Source organism: Gastrolobium bilobum, unplaced genomic scaffold (genome assembly GCF_033153095.1).
Source record: "Gastrolobium bilobum isolate Gb01-03AN ecotype WA unplaced genomic scaffold, APGP_CSIRO_Gbil_v1 utg286, whole genome shotgun sequence".
NCBI lineage: Eukaryota > Viridiplantae > Streptophyta > Magnoliopsida > Fabales > Fabaceae > Gastrolobium > Gastrolobium bilobum.
Genome location: NW_026900141.1, coordinates 29,123 through 49,712, shown reverse-complemented (window position 1 = coordinate 49,712; position 20,590 = coordinate 29,123). Strand labels below are relative to the sequence as shown.

The 20,590-nt window shown below is 36.0% G+C and overlaps 1 protein-coding gene across 2 annotated transcripts; it reads right to left on the bottom strand.

Moving 5' to 3' along the window:
- Nucleotides 1-2,494: 2,494 nt before the first annotated feature.
- Nucleotides 2,495-7,952, bottom strand: LOC133295493 (protein RBL-like). 2 transcript variants are annotated; one of them, XM_061494334.1, is made up of 5 exons: nt 7,866-7,952; nt 7,487-7,585; nt 3,302-4,389; nt 2,953-3,214; nt 2,495-2,700 (listed from the first exon to the last, which is right to left on the bottom strand). In XM_061494334.1, exons 1-5 carry the CDS (start codon nt 7,885-7,887, stop codon nt 2,519-2,521), a joined length of 1,653 nt encoding a protein of 550 aa, XP_061350318.1. In that variant the 5' UTR covers nt 7,888-7,952; the 3' UTR covers nt 2,495-2,518. The 2 variants fall into 2 exon arrangements, with proteins under 2 accessions (XP_061350318.1, XP_061350319.1); XM_061494335.1 differs by having other exon boundaries at nt 2,495-2,697.
- Nucleotides 7,953-20,590: the final 12,638 nt, after the last annotated feature.

The window sequence follows — 20,590 nt, the reverse complement described above, 5'->3', positions numbered from 1 at the left end:
TAATATATAATTCCGTTAAGATGTTCATATTAGTATCCCAATAAAAATGCTTTAGAACGGAAATCGAAAAAAAAAAATCCACCACCATTTTTTGTTAGCTCGCCGCATGTTACATGTACTCATTGTCTAGATGATGGGATATTTGAAAAAATTCTACTGGACGATTAATTAATCATTTTAAGTTTAATAAAAAATAGTTGCAATAGAAGGAGGATTCACAAAAGAAGTTGCAACCCTGCACAAGTGTAATTAACTTTATTTTCAAAGGGTGTGCATGACAACCGTTTTATTCCCTAGCACGGTTTCTGAAAAGAAACAATTATTTTCTACTTTTGTGCCTTGGAACAGTTTTTGAGAAAAAAAATGTGTTTAATAACATGTTCTATTTTTATTCCGAGAATGAGAATTGTGTTTGATAACACAACAAAAAATAAAATAAAAAATAATTTCTATTAAATATAAAAAAATTTCGAATCATCACTTTCTTTTCCATATGGTGTGGTTGTGGTGGTGGTGGTGGTGGTGGTAGCGGCGACCGTACGGTAGTGGTGGTGGCAATGACGTGGTGAAGATAGTGGTAGTGGTTGTGACTGCGACGATGGTGGTGGTAATGGGGACGGCAGCGGTGGTGGTGGGGATGGTGGTGGTGGAAGTGACGACAGTTGCTGCGACAATGGTGGTGGGTATGGTGGTTGGTGGCGGCAAGAATGGTAGCAGTGGCATGATGGTTGTGGTTGTGAAGGCATCATTGTGGTGGTGGTGGCAGTGGCTGCGGTGGTGGTAGGTGACAACGGCGGTGGTGGTAGTGGTAGTGGCGGGGGTGGTGTTATGGTGGCGATGGTGACAATAATGACTGTGATGATGGTGGTGGTGGTTGGTGGCAGCGGCGTCGACGGCAGTAGTGGTGACAGTAGTGGCTGCGGCAATGGTAGTGGTGGTTGGTGACAATGGTGGTGATGGTAGTGGTGGCGTCGTGGTGGTGGTAGTGGTGGCGATGAGGGTGGTGGCAGTGGCGTGTGATGGCAATGGTGGCGGTGATTGCGATGATGGTGGTGGTGGTGGTTGATAGCGGTAGTGGTGATGGTGGTGGTGACGGTGATAGTGGTGGTGGTGGCAGCGGTGGAAGTTGTGGTGGTGGTGACGATGACATGGTGGTAGTGATGGATGAAGGTGGTGGTAATGGTGGCGGTGGCATCGTGGTGGTGACGACGACACTAGTGGTACGATGATGGCGGCGACGATGGTGGCAGCAAGCAGTCGTGTCGGGATGATGGTGGTGGTAGTGATGATGGTAAAGGTGGAGAGTGATTGAGAGAAATAAATATTTCTCATATTGTGCCCAGGAACAAAAAAAATAGAAATTTTCTGATTCTTTTTTCTGTTTCCCAGCACAAAAATTAAACCGGTTCATCTCGGGAACAAAAAAATAAACCGATTTTACCAAACGAGTTTCCTATCCATTTCAGTTCCCGGGAACAGAAATTAAAAAAGAATTGATTCCAGGAAGGTTGTCATGCACATCCTTTATGTCGCACATAAGGATCTGATGCACGAACATGCTATTTGCAAAAAAAAAAAACAAATTACTGAGTTGGATATCAACACATTTTCGACACGTAGTTAATATTTTTTGACACGTTTCTGACATGCTGTCAATGTTTTTCAACACACTTTTGACACGCGATCAAAGTTTTCCAACACGTTTTTTTTTAATATCCAAATTTTATTTTATTTTATCTTTTATGAAAAATTAATTTATAAATCAAATATTTTCTGTTATAAAATTTAACTTGAAAAATTAACAATACATGAAAAATTATTTTTCTTTATATTTATGTTATAAAATTTGAATATTTAATTGATTATATAACTTATTATGAACTGTTATATGTATTAAATATAAAGTATTATATATATATATATATATATATATATATATATATTAAAAATATCATTTTATAGCAAATCGTGTCCTAACATATCAAAATTTAACATTTTTTAAAATTAATGTGCTGGCGTGTCGTGTCCCGTATTAGTGCAACATAACATGGGAGTGAATGAGGCACTATGAAGAGAAAAAAAAAAAAAGACTCCACGCATTCCCTTACATTTGCACGGGATAAAATTTTCTTCTATTTACATTAAACCGGCTGTATATTTCAAATAGCATTGAGAAACTTAATAAATTTTCTTAGACGCATAGTTCAACAAGTTAACAACCTTGGGCTGAATTCAATCCGTATAGAGAACAAAAAGTCTCGAACCTATCTGATGACAATTCCCTTGTATGCAAGATAGCCAGAAATCATATATATGTAGGAAAGGAAGTACCAGCTTTCACTAGGCCAACACCAACTTGAAAAATTAGGACAGGGTCAGAGAGAGAGAGAGAGAGAAGAGAGGAGTGGCAGGTCAAGCAACAATGTGCAAAGGCAAGAATTATCAAAAGTGAAAAATAGAGAAAGACAATAAATTATAGTAAAACGTGTTTTCATACAAAATAATTTGCAATCTGTCATTATTCATCAGAAAGCTCATCACCATAATAACCATTACCATTATCCTCATCCACCAAAGATTTACTTTTAGATTTTGATGATTTGCTAGATTTTGAGGGTTTCTTGACTTTTTCTGCCTGCAACTCCAACACCTTCTCTGAAGGTTTCCGCTTTCTTTTAATGCGCGTTCCGCCAGCATCTTCTGCAAAGAAATTTTTAAGGCATGTAAAAAATGCAAACACAATAGTACCTACAGAGTCTATGTAGTTGAGAGGTGCAAATTCCATACACAGCAGAGTAGAAGAAACCAAAATTCAGATAAAGACGCCATGAAATAAATTTGCTGCCTGAGTTACAAATTTGCAGTTCAATACTTTTTTTTACTTTCAAAAATTATGATTCTTAGGAATCCAAATACCTTGTCACAAGCATATAGTGCAAGGTGTGACGTTACCTTCAACTGGACTTGAGGCATGATTCATTATATGTCCATTTGGTCCAGCCTCTTCTGAAAATGGGGATCCAGAATTGTTGCTGTCCACCAGCTTTGAAGAACATTCTAAGAACTTGTCTTGCTGTTCGGGAACATCATGACTGGGAGTTGCTGGCAGGAAACATAACTCTTCTTGAGACATCTCAGAGTCACTGAAAGCAGGATCTTTCTCCACTGTTACAATGTCAACTTCCTCATCTTCATTAACATCAGATCCTTTTACCTGCAAGCATATGATCTTAGGACTAAAAATGTACAGTAGAAAACAAATAAAAAAGAAGACCTGCATGACCATCTAACACTCTCTTACCTTCTCTGACTCAGGAATCAAATCAAATTCATCTTCTCGCTCCACATACTCCTCATTCTCCTCAAGCTCTTTGAAATCAGGAGCAAATGCACTCCAGTTTTCAGTGTAATCTTTAGCCCAGATATAAACTATGCCATTCAAAGAAACAGATACAACAATGGGACGTACAGGATGCCATGCTAAATCAATGAGGGCTTCCTTAGGTCCTTCAAGGATTTTCACAAGATGCCCAGCTCTATCCCATATGTAAATCTTGTGTTCTCCTTTGCTAGCAGAACCACCAACAACCCACTCACCATCACCACTGAAACAGGGTGCTTTCCAGTGCACCTTTGTGATAGAATCTTGAAACTCCCGGAATAAAGTTAAACATTTAGATCCTACAGCCTTCAACTTCTCAACATCATCTAGATCATTGAGGTTCTCATTCAGGTTTTCAAGTGCCCTAACTTCATCTTTCAAGTGCAGAAGATTTTCATAGATCCTGATAATTCGATCATTTGAGTTTGTTAGTAGATACTGTCCATTCCTGCTGAACACCATGTTCTTCACTACAGAACCACCAGAGATAGGAACCATGGCATGCACCTTACCATCTTTATGGTCAATTACAAGAATTTCCCCTTTTGAGTTTCCCACATAAACCAAATTTCCATACTTACTAAAACATGCAGCAGTTGGTGTGAAGGAGGTAATCCCATCAGAACACTTGTTGCGTGAGGCAGGAGTTGGTCCACTTGATATCTCGGATACAGAAACTTTAAGTGAAGTTGTATTTCCTGTATTCAAGTCAACAATCATTGGAGCACATGAGAGAGGGCATGCCAGGCAGAGAGATGGTGTAGAGGAACCAGGATGAAGACGAGCTTGTAGAGGGGTTTGTTGCAAAACTATTCTTGTTATCCTCTTACCACCCGTAACATCCCACAGTGATAAAGACTTGTCAGCAGCAGATACAAGAATTCGATTACCACACTTCGACCAACAAATACTGGTTATGGGGGAAGAACATTCATTATCTCGAAGCTCTTTAGCAATGCCCCTGGTTTCAAAATCCCAGATAACGCAACTTCCATCATTGCACCCAGCTGATTCAATTGATCAAATCAAGTATCAAAATTGAGGAAGTTGATAATGTATAATATCTCCAATTAATAATTCATAAAAGTTCAACACTTGCTATAATATAATATTTATCCAACCCCACATGCAAATAGACAGGAACACAGTATGCAATATAAGTCTATGCTTCAAAAGAAGAACTACATAAATCAGAAAGAAATACACTGATAATAATTTTTCTTTAAATCTAATCTCAAAAGAAAAATTTGGGTAAATAAAATCTATTCAAAATGTTTTTACGCCAAATACTTAAAACTAGTGGATTTTGCTTTTCCAAACAAAGCACATGCATCTGGACCAAACTCACAATCACAGAGGTTCTAATTCACTGGCAACATAAGCAATAGCCACTTGAAAAAAAATAAAGAATAAACATTACAGCTAACACATAATTTAAATACATGCGCTTTTACCCTCACTGAAAGATAAGAAAAATGGAACACTTTAAAGTATGAATTTCACAATCATAAAGCTTTTTATCCTAAAGAGTAAAGGTTGAAACAAGTGAGCAAGAATGTTACGCACCAAGGTCTTTGCATCTGTTTAGGTGCAGAAACATTCCTAAAAGGGCTAGAGAAGATTCTAACTATTATAACCACCCACATTGAACCCCACACATGATTGTCCAAAAGAGTTCAATACATTTTAATTTCTTGCACCCCAACATATACACCAAGGTGGTTCTTTAGAAAATGCAAAAATTGGAGTTAAATAGTATAAGGAATATCACCAAATACACATCAAATGCCTACGCATGGTCACCAGATTGGAAAAACATAAGCAGTACGAATGTGATTATGTTATTGTGAAACTTCCCATCAGTTCCATCAGGTCTATGCATTCTTCTTTTTGAATCCCCCCTCCCCATCCCCATTTGAGGTTTGTTAATGAGTGCCTTTACTAGTATGGCTTAATCCCTCACTACCAACACACATGTGAAGATTAGTCCCAGCAATATTCTGCCTGCTTGTATACCAAAATTCTTCAAATAATTAGCATTGCAACCAATATCATTTTCTTTTCTAGACCATCATGCACAGCAACATATGATAACAACTACCATCATAAATCTATACAAATCCTCAGCCCAAACCAGGCATATCTCCAACAAGCCCTCTGAACCTCTTCCACTATATTGTCAGAAGATTGACTGTTGCATAAGATAAATTTCCATTATCCAGGTTTTCTGTTGACCAAAAAGTCCAAGCATTTGACCTTGGCATAGGAAAAGTTTCAATAATAAATGCTTCATCATACCAGTGTCCAGTCTCTGGCAAATTGCATAACAGCAGAGAGAAGGAGAGCACAGAACCACATGATTTAGCAGCAAGTATTCACCAAAATGCAAAGACTCGCTAAATAAAACATACTCATTACATTATCTCACCAGTCACAAAGCAAACATGTTTGATGTCTGTTCAAAAGTTTCTCCTATTTAGGGGCTGTATAATTTTTTGTAAATCGTTAGGATTTGACTTGTGCTGTTTCCTAATTTCTAGTTTCCCTATTTTCCTAGTTTCCTAATATTAGAGATTGTAAATCATCAATCATGTATATATAACTAATCTTGCTGACCATTTCCTCCAGCAATTCAGAAATCTTCTCATCCATCTCAAGATGATACCAGAGTTTGCAAGTTCTGGGCCTAAACCCTAAAAAAACAAAAAATGTCCTTCCAGCCATCATCAGATAATATATTAAAATATTGAGGATTAAACTTGGTTTTTGATAGAATCCAATGGCGTTGTTTGATCCATGTAACCGGCCCTGCCTAGTGGGAAAAGCATTTTTTGTTGTAGAGCAATTATAATATTGAGTATCACTTGCATATAAAGTCAGCTTATATTCTTGATAGTACACCAGCTGCTCTCTCCACTTGAATAGCAAAGCAAAATACACATACCCATCATTACTATTTTGTAAAGTCTCTCCATTATAGTCTATAATAGCAAAGTCAACACCAATCTAGACAGGCTGATTCAGGGTCCATCCAGTTTGGAGGTTCAAGTGATGACCCAGCAGTTTTGTGACCAAAATTTGACTCTTGAGGTCATCAAAGAACTGAACGATGCAAGAACTGCTGTCAAAAAGACCTGAGGAAGTGGGGGGCTTGGCAGAATTGAGGCACAACGAGGAAAGAAACTACTGGAATTTAGGCACTGCAGGGAAGCTTTTTCTGCTGTGCAGTGGGGACAGCAGATTAGGGTTTGTTGGGTAGAAACCTGCTCTAATGCCAACTTGAAAACAGAGAGCTTATGAATTCCATGTCAAAAGGAGACCATACGGGAGTATCAATTATGGCCATAATTAATTACAAGGATACTAATCTGCAAATCATCTCCTAACATTGTTCCTTAATTACGACACTTATCAACATTACATATATAAAATAACAACAATGACATTCTAAACATATTCTAACAAACCACTGCATTCATACCTCATTTTTTCCAGTACACTAGCAACTATAACTTGGTAAAGTAACAATAAGTCATGTCATTGAGTATCACCAGCACACAAAGTCATCTTAAATTCTCCATTCAAACTTGAGCAGCTGCCCTATTTGCCAGAAAAGCAAAACAAAATGTACCAATCCAATAACTCAAGACCAAGTCAAACCCCCAAAAAATTAAACATTGACTACATCTTTATTGTACATCTTTATTGATAGAACCCTTAAATTCTGCATAACTACCACACATAACAAAGCCTGTTTCTTTTCTAGGCAACTAGGGGAAAGGTATTTCAAGGCAGTCTAGTACTTGTACTATAAGCTCCCACTATAGACAGGGTTCACGGAAAGGGTTTATAGTAGGGGCACCCTTTACCATGCATTTCCAAGATGCTAATTACATGAATCCAACCCGTGACGGCAACAACACCAACTTCTGTCCCAAATTAGGGAAAGGGTATTTGCTCAATAAAATTAACCATTCAAAAGAGACAAAAACTATTTGTAAGAACAACCCATTTTCTAAAACAAAATTATTTACATGAAGAATTTTCAAGTAAATGGAAGGAGTAGAATGCATCAAATAAAAAGGGGGATAAAGTGAGAGTTACCAGCAAGAAGGGTACCACGACGATTGAAGGCAATACATTTCATACATCCATGTTCCAAATACTCCTCTATCACTTCCGGGAAATCTCCCTGTAACGGATCTTCAAATATTCCACAAAATAGTAATATCAGAATTTAGAAGAAGAAAAAAAAAAAGTTACTTAATTTTTGATTTTATTGTTTCATAGGGTACCAATCTTTAACCTGTAAAACATTTATTAATTGCGCGTTATAGAAACAAATAAATGTTCAAAAAATTATGAAAGAAAGGTACCCTAGAAAAAAATAAGGTTTACCGTAACAATTCTCCGAACACAAAGAAGTGCAGGCGAAAACAAAGAAAAGGGAGAAAGAGAAAGAAATCAGAAGAAGAGAACCAACCAATGACGGGTGCGTTCATCATTCGAAGAAGGTCGAAGGTAACAGAGATTCAAGGAGATGAAGTGAAGTGAGCGAGGGAAAACAGAGGAGGCAACAGAACACATTAAAGAGGGAAGAAGGGGAGATATAGAACATGTCCCTCTCACTTGACTTAGTTGGCGGATTTTAAAAGATTTTTTTTGCGATAATTTGTTTTTATAGATTTTAGAAAACTATTAAAAAGTCTTATAGATTTTAGAAGATTATTTACAGCTGAAGGAATTTTAAAGATTTTTTAAAAGATATTTTTACCATCAAGATTTTATAAGATTTACTTTTAAAGAATTTTAATAAAATTTATAAGATTTGAAAGGAGAATATGAATTTATAAGATTTTAAAAGAGGAAAAAATATTTCTGCAATTACTGCAGATAAGTATCTGCATTTATTCTCAAAACGAAATCGTTTTGGTATTGAAATATTAAAAAATTATAAATATAAAGACTATAATAGCCCTAAAATAAATTAAAATTATAAAAATACCATGATTTATGTCCCAAAATGACGTCGTATTGGACTTACTGTAGATAATTTATATGCAATAACTGCAAAAAAACGAACCCTTTAAAAAATCATATGAATTTTTAACAAATATTCAAAATTACAAGAATAAAAAAAAATAACAAAGAAATATAATAATATTAATAAAAAAAAGTAAAACATAATATAATTTTTAACAAATATTCAAAATTACTAAGCAAACAGCTCTCCACATATCTAAAGTTATACTAGTCCTCAACGCATTAGCACTTTCTCGTTCCTGCTCTTGGGTTTGACCAATGGATTGAAAAATATCTACTTCATTTGGTACCAAAGCTATTCATTTCGTTTGGAATTTTTTGCAATTACGTGATGAGAGTTTTCTAACTGTATATCATATGCATGTTTTCATTGAGTAATCTAAGAAAATTTCTAATCTGAATTTATGAATTTTATTACATGAAAGTTTAGAAATTTTCTCAAATTATTTTCAATTGATACATTGAAACCTTAAATTACTTTGAGGCTTTTGAAAAACAAGTTTATAGTTATCTAGTGACACAAAAATTGTTTTAAATTGTTTTTTATAGTGATAGAATTTCGTTCATGAATACATTGTTACGAAATATAGGGTTCATATTATGAAAGTTTCAAACTTTCTTTAAATTGCTATTGTTTCATTGATGTAAAACGAAAATTGGTTTAAGGGTTTTAGTTCCCCTGTTATTTTTCCACTGTTTTATGTTATTTTTAATACAAAAATATATCTTTTTGTGTCAAGAAAAATCGCGACCCATAGCTTGGGAAAAAAAAATTTAAACTTTCAAAAGCTCTAAAAAAATCGCTCAAAAATCTGCTGTTGTTGAGGTGGATTATATTAGAATCTTGTTGGTTTGTTGTTTCTAAGTTGTTTTATGATGTAAATCGCTCAAAAATTTGTTGTTTTTGAGCTTTGACGAAATTCCCATGGCGAAATCAGGTTTCAAGCGAGTTAACCCGCCAAAGAAAAAAAAAAGACACTGCAATAGAGAAATTTCAAAAAATTCTAGGGGGTTAGGATAAGATTGTCAGATAGGCATCCTATTTATATTTCTCACTAAAAAGTCTTACTAAATCCACACCAATAGAAAATCTATTAAAATCGTCAAAATTTTGAATACCACAAGATTGTTTTTCCTGTTTAAAATCCAGATTGAATACCAATGAATTTGGACGAACTCTAAAATAATTTTTTAAAATCCTAATCGAATACCACATGACTTTTTTTCAATACTTTATTATCCTAATTGAATACCAATGGATTTTTTTGTCCAAAAATAATCCATTAAAATCCTTTGAAATCCGAATTCAATACCCCTCATCCCCTTAGTTCTTTTTCCTTTTCTTTATTATAACTTTTTCTATCTTTTTCTCTCTATTTTTACATTGCAATATAAAATTGAAAAAAGTTCATAAATCTATTTATGGTTTACTCTTTTACAATTATATTCTTATACTTTTTTATCAATTAATTCGCTATGATTTTTTTCCATCCAAGTTCATATTTAACATTGTTAGTAATTAAACAAACTAGTCTATTTTATCCTTATTTTGTGTTTGGACTTTTTGTTGCGTATCTAGAAAGTGTACTAGTCGTACAAGTAATAAAATGATGAGTAAAGATCGTTCCCACGAGAATTTGTGTCAAGCACTGACTAACCATATGTACTTGAGTTGAATCAAACAAAAGTTCATAGATTGCATAGATTTCTTGTCACCAGAAACTACACTGAATTGAATTAAAACTTGATAAATAAATAAATTGTAAATTATAATGTAAACAAGTAGTCAGATGTCATTTTCCCTTAAACATGAATTTATAGATGAACCAATTTCCATTATGAATTATCTACTATGTGATGTTGATCAACCTTTTTCTTACCATCTCAAGATGTAATCCCTTACTACCCTGATAGACACATTAATCAGAAACCCCAATCCCTTGGTGATTCCTATCTTAATATATGCATTAATTACTAAGGTCTTAAGATCACATCAGAATCCTAGCATCAATCCCTTGACTACTAGAACACTGATGATGAAGTTGTCAATAATAAAGAAACAATGTAAACATGTCTGTTCTACACTGTTCCTCAACATGAAGAATTAATCAAGACAACTTCATACAATCACATAATAGATAAACAAAACATCTAATTAACCATTCATAAATTCAAACTTGAGTTCCATTGAATCAGACTACAAAGGACTCTACTCAGACATAATACAAATAATAGCAAGAGAAGAAGAAAGATCAAACTCCATTGTCATGATAGTTGAGTCTTCAATCTTCAAGTACAATTACATGAAAGAATACTAACTATTACAATACTAAATCCTAAGAATTTGGAAAGTCAGAGAAAATGAGGAGTCAGATCAGATCTATGAAAGATCTGACATGATCTCCCTTCTCCTAGTGTGATGGGGAAAGTCAGAATATAAGAGAATGGATATGATTGGATATCAGAGTATGAAGGCCCCTTGTCCTTTTATAGTTTACAAATTACAACTGAAAACTGACTTGGGCGCTAAAGCGTTCACTTCTGGGCGTTTTAGCGTAAGTGAACGCTTTAGCGTCCAACTTTGACGGATGCCCAACTGCTTTCAATTGTCTTGGGCACTAAAATGTTCGATTTGGGCGTTTTAGCGCTCACGACCAGAACCTTTTCGCACATCAGAGCGCTAAAACGCTTGACTTGGACGTTTTAGCGCTCAGCACCAGCACTTTTTGGCTTCATTTTGCAGCAGGGCACTAAAACTCTTAACTTTGGGCGTTTTAGCGCCCAACTCTTAGAATTTTCCCATTCTTCAGAAACTTCTTCCTTCTCTCTTTTGCTTCTTGAGCTTCATTTCCCTACAAAAACAATGTAAATTTTCAACAAAAGCTTCAGAACTTGTATTTGAGAGATATCCAGGACATTAACCTCTTTTCCATCCATTTAATCACACAAATTGATATTAATTCATGCTTAAAAACCTGATGAACCAAGGGTTTATCACAATTCCCAAATTTGAACATTTTTGTCCTCAGCAATGAATTAAAAACAGAGAAGAAATTGAGATTCTTTACAAATGAAATTCATGAGGATGGACTTCAATTAACAAAAGATCAACATTTTATGATACAAGCTTATAACCATGCAATCTCTTATTTCCTATGATTTGCCCAACATCATTTGTGACTTTTCAACAGATCAGTAGAGATGATATACAGAGACTTCCAAACAACAACACCCCCTCACTAGGAACTTCTCAAAAATTATGAGAATTTGACTCTCTTGCACTCTAGTGTTTAAGGGTGTACTTATCACTCACTCTTCACAGCATTTCAACTGCCATAAGCTTGCCCATCTTCTCACTATTCATAGTAACAATGATCCATAAGGTAGATCAAAAAGGTTTTGGTATGATTAGCAATGAGGCTTGGTGTGTGGCTTGACTAGAGGTAAGGGTTTCTATGAAAGGGAAAGTTCAGATCAAATGAATCAGATTCAGATAAGAGAGAATTCACAGTAATTAATCAATTTCTTCTTAATTCCCTCAATTTTCTTCCTTTTCATTCCTTGTTCTTTTCTTTGAACCTTTCTTCCTCCTTTTCTTGCTGACACTTTGTGTCTTTAACAAAGAATTTCTCTTTTTCTTCCTTTTTCTTTCAGACACTTTGTGTCTTTAATACTTTCCTCTGTCTCTTCCAACACTTGTATTTCATACCTTTTTCTTTCCTTTATTTCCAACACCTTGCATTCACTTATTGCAAAAACACTTTCCTTCCCACAGAACACTCCATCCATTATCACTTATCTGAAAATTTTAATCTGAAGGATTGGAATAAATGTGGTTCTTGGTTTTATAGACAACATGCTAGGCTCAAGGGTTTCATGCAATGGAAATATTAAGGTTGGTCATTTAAATTTTCTGGTTCAAAAAGGAAGTGTCTCAATCAATTCTACCCTATACATCTTGAACCATTTCAAGCAAGAAACAAGGCAAGTTCTAGAGTTATTCATGAAGTGAAGTGCTCTTTGAACAAAATTTTCTGTATAGGCTCAAATTCTCACTGTTCAGAGTGCATGCTTGACTTTCTCTATATGCATCAAAACTAATCTCTCTACTCTTACACATTGAATGAGTCATGCAATCATTTCATCTAAGCTCAAAATGCAAGGTATAAGATTGTATCCTTAATTTGATCAATCATATAAAATTCTGATCAGTCAAATCCTCATGAAATTCATATTAAAACTGAAATCCATATTCTGAATCACAACTAACATCTAAATTACACTAAAAACATAGAAAAGAAAAGAGATTGAGATGTTTCCCTGTTTTGGCTCATCAATTCGTGTGATATCTCCATGAAGTTTGCATGCCATTCAATCACACCCAATTCCCAGATTTAAACGTTGCTGTCCTCAGGAACTAATTTAAATCTAAAACAGCAATGGATCACTGAAACACATTCATATATAAACCAATAGCATCAGTACTATCGTAATGTGCATCATGCAAAAACAGTGAATATCCCAATGTACTTAACTGTATTACAAAAGTAAACTAATAGCAAAATAAAACTAAAAGAAACTAAAAAAATGAAAATAGCAGAAACTAATGCAGAGACATGTGAGAGTATGTGAAACATATGAGATAACCGAAAATCATATAAGTGGACCAGCGCTAAAACGTTGAAATCAAGCGTTTTAGCGCTGGTCTCCAGAGACATTTGCACATTGACATGCGTCGCATCGCGCTAAAACGGTCACGTCTGAATGTTTTAGCGCTATGGACCAGAAAGAACAAAAATTTTAAATTGCTGAAAAATAAAAGATTCAATCTTAAATGTCAATGGTGTCTGTCAATGTTGAAATAACAAATCCCCGGCAACGGAGCCAAAAACTTGTTGCATATCTAGCAAGTGTACTAGTCGTACAAGTAATAAAATGATGAGTAATGATCGTTCCCACGAGGATTTGTGTCAAGCACTTCAAACAATAGAGAAAGAAGAAAGCAAGTATAGAAGAGAACTTCATACTTTGAATGTTTAAGAAACTGAATCAATGAGAATACAGAACTCAAAGGTCCATATCAGTATATATACAGCAACTAATAAACGAGTAAGAAACAAAAGAACTCTAACTAACTACATGACACGTGGACAATGTAACTAACTGTAAGACACGTAGCTTCAATGGTGACACGACGTAGATAACAAAACTGAGTCTCATCACCCCCCCTCAAGTTGGAAGGTGAATATCATGAAACCCCAACTTGACCAGAAAGTCATGGAAAGATGCAGGGTGTAAAGCCTTCGTAAATACATCAGCCAGCTGCTGTGTGGTCGAGACAGGTAGAAGATGTATCAAGCCAGCAGCAATCTTCTCCCTTGTAACATGACAATCCAATTCAATATGCTTGCTGCGCTCATGGAATGAGGGATTGTGTGCTAAGTGGATGGCTGCTTGGTTGTCACAATATACCATGGCAGGTTGTGTAATTGGAACTTGCAAGTCATGAAGTAAATACGTGAGCCATTGGATTTCACATGTAGCAGCAGCAAGGGCTCGATATTCTGACTCAGCAGATGAACGACTCACAGTTGTCTGTTTCTTGGACTTCCAAGACACAAGAGAAGAACCAAGAAAAACGCAAAAACCTGTGATGGATCGTCTAGTATCAGGGCATGTTGCCCAATCTGCATCAGAGAATGCAGAAACAACTAGCTGATTAACAGAGGAAAAGAACAATCCTTTACCTGGGGAACCCTTCAAGTATCTAAGAACTCTACAAGCTGCATCAAAGTGTGTTTGCATGGGGTTTGCCACAAATTGGCTTAATTGTTGAACAGCAAAGGCAATATCAGGCCTTGTATTAGTGAGATAAAGAAGTCTCCCTACTAGTCTTCGATACTTTGCTGGTTCAGAAAAGACTGATCCTTGATTTTGGCTGAGGCGAAGACCAGGTTGCATGGGAGTGGAGACTGGTTTTGTGCCAAGTAATCCACTGTCTTGCAATAGTTCTAGAATATACTTTCGTTGATTGAGAACTAGACCTTTACTGGAACGGGCTATTTCAAGGCCAAGGAAAAATTTTAATGGCCCAAGATCTTTGATCTGAAACAAAAGATGTAAATGACTTTTAACCATACTTATTTCATCAAAATCATTTCCTCCCAGAACCATATCGTCCACATAAACCAGAAGAACAGTAAATGATTTCCCATTGGCTTTGGTGAAAAGAGAGTGGTCAGAGGAAGATTGTGAGTACCCAAGAGAGCAAAGTTCCATTGTTAAGCGAGCATTCCACTGCCTACTTGCTTGCTTAAGCCCATATAAGGACTTTCTTAATCTGCATACTTTCTGTTTGCCATCAACTGCAACACCTTGTGGAATGGACATGTAGACTTCCTCGGATAGATCCCCATGTAAGAATGCATTGTTTATGTCTAGCTGCTCCAAGTGCCACTGACGAGCCACAGCTACTGAAAGCAGTAATCGAATTGTAGTAAGCTTTGCAACGGGTGAAAAAGTCTCAAAGTAATCCACTCCTTCCATTTGGTTGTATCCCTTTGCCACTAGACGAGCCTTATAGCGGGCAATGGTTCCATCTTGGTTGTGTTTTATTTTATAAACCCATTTGGAACCAATAGGACGTTTCCCTTTGGGCAAATCAACAATATCCCAGGTCTTGTTGCGATTGAGTGCTTCTAGCTCTTCATTCATGGAAGTTATCCATTCAGTAAATTGAGTTGCCTGCTTGTAAGTTGTTGGCTCAATAAAAGAGCTAATGTTGTGACAGAATGAGGAATACTCCATTGAGCATTTTGCATATGAGACAACAGATGATAATGGATGATTAGTAGATGATAGACTAGGTAACACATCAGCAGAAGAATAATTGCAATGAAAATTAGATAAGTACTTGGGTGGACATCTTACCCGTGTGGAGCGTCTGATATGTGAATTATCTGGTACAGAAATATTGGCAGTATTCTCAGTCTGTGAAGAAACAAACTGAGTCTCATCATTTGAGCTTTCAATGAAAGTTGTAGTTTCGGATGTGTCTAGCCCCTGTGTAACAGGTGGAGACTGTACAGTGGGAATATCATAAAAAGAAGATGCACATTGATCAGTGGGCCATGGATCAACATTATCTGATGGTGATGTATCCATGAAAGGAAAGTGATCCTCATAGAAAATTACATTTCGAGAAACAAAAATCTGTTTAGAGGATATATCATACAAAACATATCCTTTGGTTCCATCCTTGTGACCAATATAAACACATTTTCTTGCCCTGGGATCAAATTTCAAACGTCCTGCCATAATTGTGGAAGCAAAAGCAAGACAACCAAAAGCCTTAAGATGTATGATGACTGGTGGAGTATTATGCAATAGCTCATATGGTGACTTATTGTTCAGTTTTGGTGTACTAACTCGATTGATCAAGTGTATGGCATGAATAATACAATAACTCCATAAGCTGATAGGAAGTTTTCCTTGGAAGAGAAGAGCCCTGGCAGTGTTGAGCAAGTGTTGATGTTTTCTCTCAACAATTCCATTTTGTTGAGGTGTCTCTATGCAAGAAGTTTGATGAACAATGCCCTTTTGTCTAAAAAATTCTGTCATTAGAAATTCATGCCCATTATCACTTCGTAAGACTTTAATGGTTTTATGAAATTGATTTTCAATTAGAGCAACAAAAGATGAAATATGATTTCTGACTTCAGACTTTGACTTCAGAAGAATACCCCGTGTATATCTTGTGCAATCATCAACAATAGTTAGAAGAAATCGATGACCATGAATAGAGGGTACAGAATAAGGCCCCCAAATATCAATATGTATGAGATCAAAAGCATTTTTGGAAACAGTGGAGCTTAAAGCAAAAGGAAGTTTCTTTTGTTTAGCCATGTGGCAGATATCACATGGAGTATCTAGATGTTTACAAGTAATAAATGGGTACTGTAACATCATGGTCTTTATTACAGGTTTGGAGCAATGGCCCAAACGAAAATGCCATATATCATTGGCATGAGACTGTAAATTGAAACTACTGTTATCAGAAAAATTCAATTGTTTTGTTGTGTCAGCATTCTTCACAGCATTGATTGGTCCATCTTGGTGCATCACATACAATCCTTTCACCAGATTAGCAGAACCAATCATCTCCATGGATTGTTGATGTTGAATGAGGCAATTTTGAAGCTGAAATGTCACATGACAATCAGTCTCAGAAATCAGTTTATGCACTGATATTAAGTTGACGCCAAATTCCCTTACATACAGAACATCTGTCAACGTAAGTGTTTTAGAAATATCTACTGTGCCAGACATATTAGAGTAGACCCGTGTTCCATTGGGCAAGGATATGGCAATTGGCTCAATATACTTGATAGAAGATAAATTGGCAGAGTTAAAAGTGATATGATCAGTGGCTCCTGTGTCTAGGACCCACTGATTTGATGACTTACTTGCTTCAGAAGATTGACTATCGACATTTAGTACATTAGTATGAACCATATTGCTGACATGAGGAGAGGATGGAGGCAAAGCATGTTGCACTTTCATTGTTTGTTGTATCATCTCCATAATGGTGTGATACTGACTTTTAGTGAAATTTTCTTTTGTGTCAGCTTCCCTTGAGTTGTCAACCTGATTGAACTCTTCACTTACAACTGCATTGATCTTATGCATAGGGTTCCTTTGCTTAAACCCAGGAGGATAGCCATGCTTCTCGAAACATGTCTCCACTGTGTGGCTAGTCTTCCCACAATAAGTACAGAGTCTAGATCCTCTTCCACGTGCAGGATTGAATCCCCTTCCCCTTCCACGAGTCTGTCCACGTCCTCTTTCTGGAATTTGTTCAGCAGAATTAAAGAAAATTCTTGAATTGTCATGATGAATTGGACCAGAACTTTCAATCTGCAACTGTCGTTCCTGTTGTGCAACTAAGGAAAAAACTCGGTTAACTGAAGGAAGAGGATCCATGAGCATAATTTGGGACCTCACATGAGAAAATTGATCATTGAGTCCCTTGAGAAAACGAATTGAATAGTCTCTTTCCTTACTGTTCTTAACCTCCACTGCAATTGAACAGCATGGACGAACACATTTACAAGTAGGAGTGGGTTGGAGTGCTTCCAATTCATCCCAAAGAATCTTGAGTCTAGTAAAATAATCAGAGATTGAGCTATCTCCTTGATGTGAACGATAAATGTCATCCTGTAAATCTGATATTCTGAAAATATCAGATTGAGAAAATCTCTCCTTGAGATCTCTCCATACATCATATGCCTTATCCATCCACAAAATGGATTGAGATATAGAACTTGTAATTGAACGATGCAGCCACGAAAGGACCATAGTATTGCATCTCTCCCAAACTGGAAAACGTGGATCTGTTGTGTCTGGTGTCAAAATTGTACCATTGACAAATGATACCTTATTCTTTGAAATTAGAGCCATGGTCATACCCCTCGCCCATCCATGGTAGTTCTTCCCGTTCATCAGATTTGATACAAGAACAAGTGAAGGATTTTCACTTGGATGAAGGAAATAGGGACTACCTGGATCTAACAGATCAAGAAGACTAGTTTTCATAGGATTACCTTCCCTATGTGAAGGAGTGCTTTCTGCTTCTTTCTCCATTGCAAGTGCAGAACTCTGAATCACCTTCTTGCTTACAGAAAGAGGAAAACGAACAGATCTATCAGCAACAGAATCGATTCGATTTGCATGTGAAGAAAAGAAAAAACACAAGAAATCAAATAGATCTAACAGCAGCAAAGTCAAATCGATATGCATGCGGAGTAGAAGAGAAAGAATCGAATTGAAGGCGCATATCAGAGCTCTGCGAAGTGCTTTGATACCATCAAACAATAGAGAAAGAAGAAAGCAAGTATAGAAGAGAACTTCATACTTTGAATGTTTAAGAAACTGAATCAATGAGAATACAGAACTCAAAGGTCCATATCAGTATATATACAGCAACTAATAAACGAGTAAGAAACAAAAGAACTCTAACTAACTACATGACACGTGGACAATGTAACTAACTGTAAGACACGTAGCTTCAATGGTGACACGACGTAGATAACAAAACTGAGTCTCATCAGCACTGACTAACCATATGTACTTGAGTTGAATCAAACAAAAGTTCATAGATTGCATAGATTTCTTGTCACCAGAAACTACACTGAATTGAATTAAAACTTGATAATTAAATAAAATGTAAATTATAATGTAAACAAGTAGTCAGATGTCATTTTCCCTTAAACATGAATTTATAGATGAACCAATTTCCATTATGAATTATCTACTATGTGATGTTGATCAACCTTTTTCTTATCATCTCAAGATGTAATCCCTTACTACCCTGATAGACACATTAATCAGAAACCCCAATCCCTTGGTGATTCCTATCTTAATATATGCATTAATTACTAAGGTCTTAAGATCACATCAGAATCCTAGCATCAATCCATTGACTACTAGAACACTGATGATGAAGTTGTCAATAATAAAGAAACAATGTAAACATGTATGTTCTACACTGTTCCTCAACATGAAGAATTAATCAAGACAACTTCATACAATCACATAATATATAAACAAAACATCTAATTAACCATTCATAAATTCAAACTTGAGTTCCATTGAATCAGACTACAAAGGACTCTACTCAGACATAATACAAATAATAACAAGAGAAGAAGAAAGATCAAACTCCATTGTCATGATAGTTGAGTCTTCAATCTTCAAGTACAATTACATGAAAGTATACTAAATTCTAAGAATTTGGAAAGTCAGAGAAAATGAGGAGTCAGATCAGATCTATGAAAGATCTGACATGATGTCCCTTCTCCTAGTGTGATGGGGAAAGTCAGAATATAAGAGAATGGATATGATTGGATATCAGAGTATGAAGGCCCCTTGTCCTTTTATAGTTTACAAATTACAACTGAAAACTGACTTCGGCGCTAAAGCGTTCACTTCTGGGCGTTTTAGCGTCCAACTTTGACGGACGCCCAACTGCTTTCAACTGTCTTGGGCGCTAAAATGTTCGAATTGGGCGTTTTAGCGCTGACGACCAGAACCTTTTTGCACATCAGAGCACTAAAACTCTTGACTGAGACGTTTTAGCGCTCAGCACCAGCACTTTTTGGCTTCATTTTGCAGCAGGGCGCTAAAACTCTTGACTTTGGGCGTTTTAGCGCCCAACACTTAGAATTTTCCCATTCTTCAGAATCTTCTTCCTTCTCTCTTTTGCTTCTTGAGCTTCATTTCCCTACAAAAAAATTGTAAATTTTAAACATAAGCTTCAGAACTTGTATTTGAGAGATTTCCAGGACATTAACCTCTTTTCCATCCATTTAATCACACAAATTGATATTAATTCATGCCTAAAAACCTGATGAACCAAGGGTTTATCACAATTCCCAGATTTGAACATTGCTGTCCTCAGCAATGAATTAAAAATAGAGAAGAAATTGAGATTCTTTACAAATGAAATTCATGAGGATGGACTTCAATTAACAAAAGATCAACATTTTATAATACAAGCTTATAACCATGCAATCTCTTATTTCCTATGATTTGCCCAACATCATTTGTGACTTTTCAACAGATCAGTAGAGATGATATACAGAGACTTCCAAACAACAACACCCCCTCACTAGGAACTTCTCAAATATTATGAGAATTTGACTCTCTTGCACTCTAGTGTTTAAGGGTGTACTTATCACTCACTCTTGACTGCACTTAAACTGCCATAAGCTTGCCCATCTTCTCACTACTCATAGTAACAATGATCCATAAGGTAGATCAAAAAGGTTTTGGTATGATTAGCAATGAGGCTTGGTGTGTGGCTTGACTAGAGGTAAGGGTTTCTATGAAAGGGAAAGTTCGGATCAAATGAATCAGATTCAGATGAGAGAGAATTCACAGTAATTAATCAATTTCTTCTTAATTCCCTCAACTTTCTTCCTTTTCATTCCTTGTTCTTTTCTTTGAACCTTTCTTCCTCCTTTTCTTGCTGACACTTTGTGTCTTTAACAAAGAATTTCTCTTTTTCTTCCTTTTTCTTTCAGACACTTTGTGTCTTTAATACTTTCCTCTGTCTCTTCCAACACTTGTATTTCATACCTTTTTCTTTCTTTTCCTTCTTTCTTT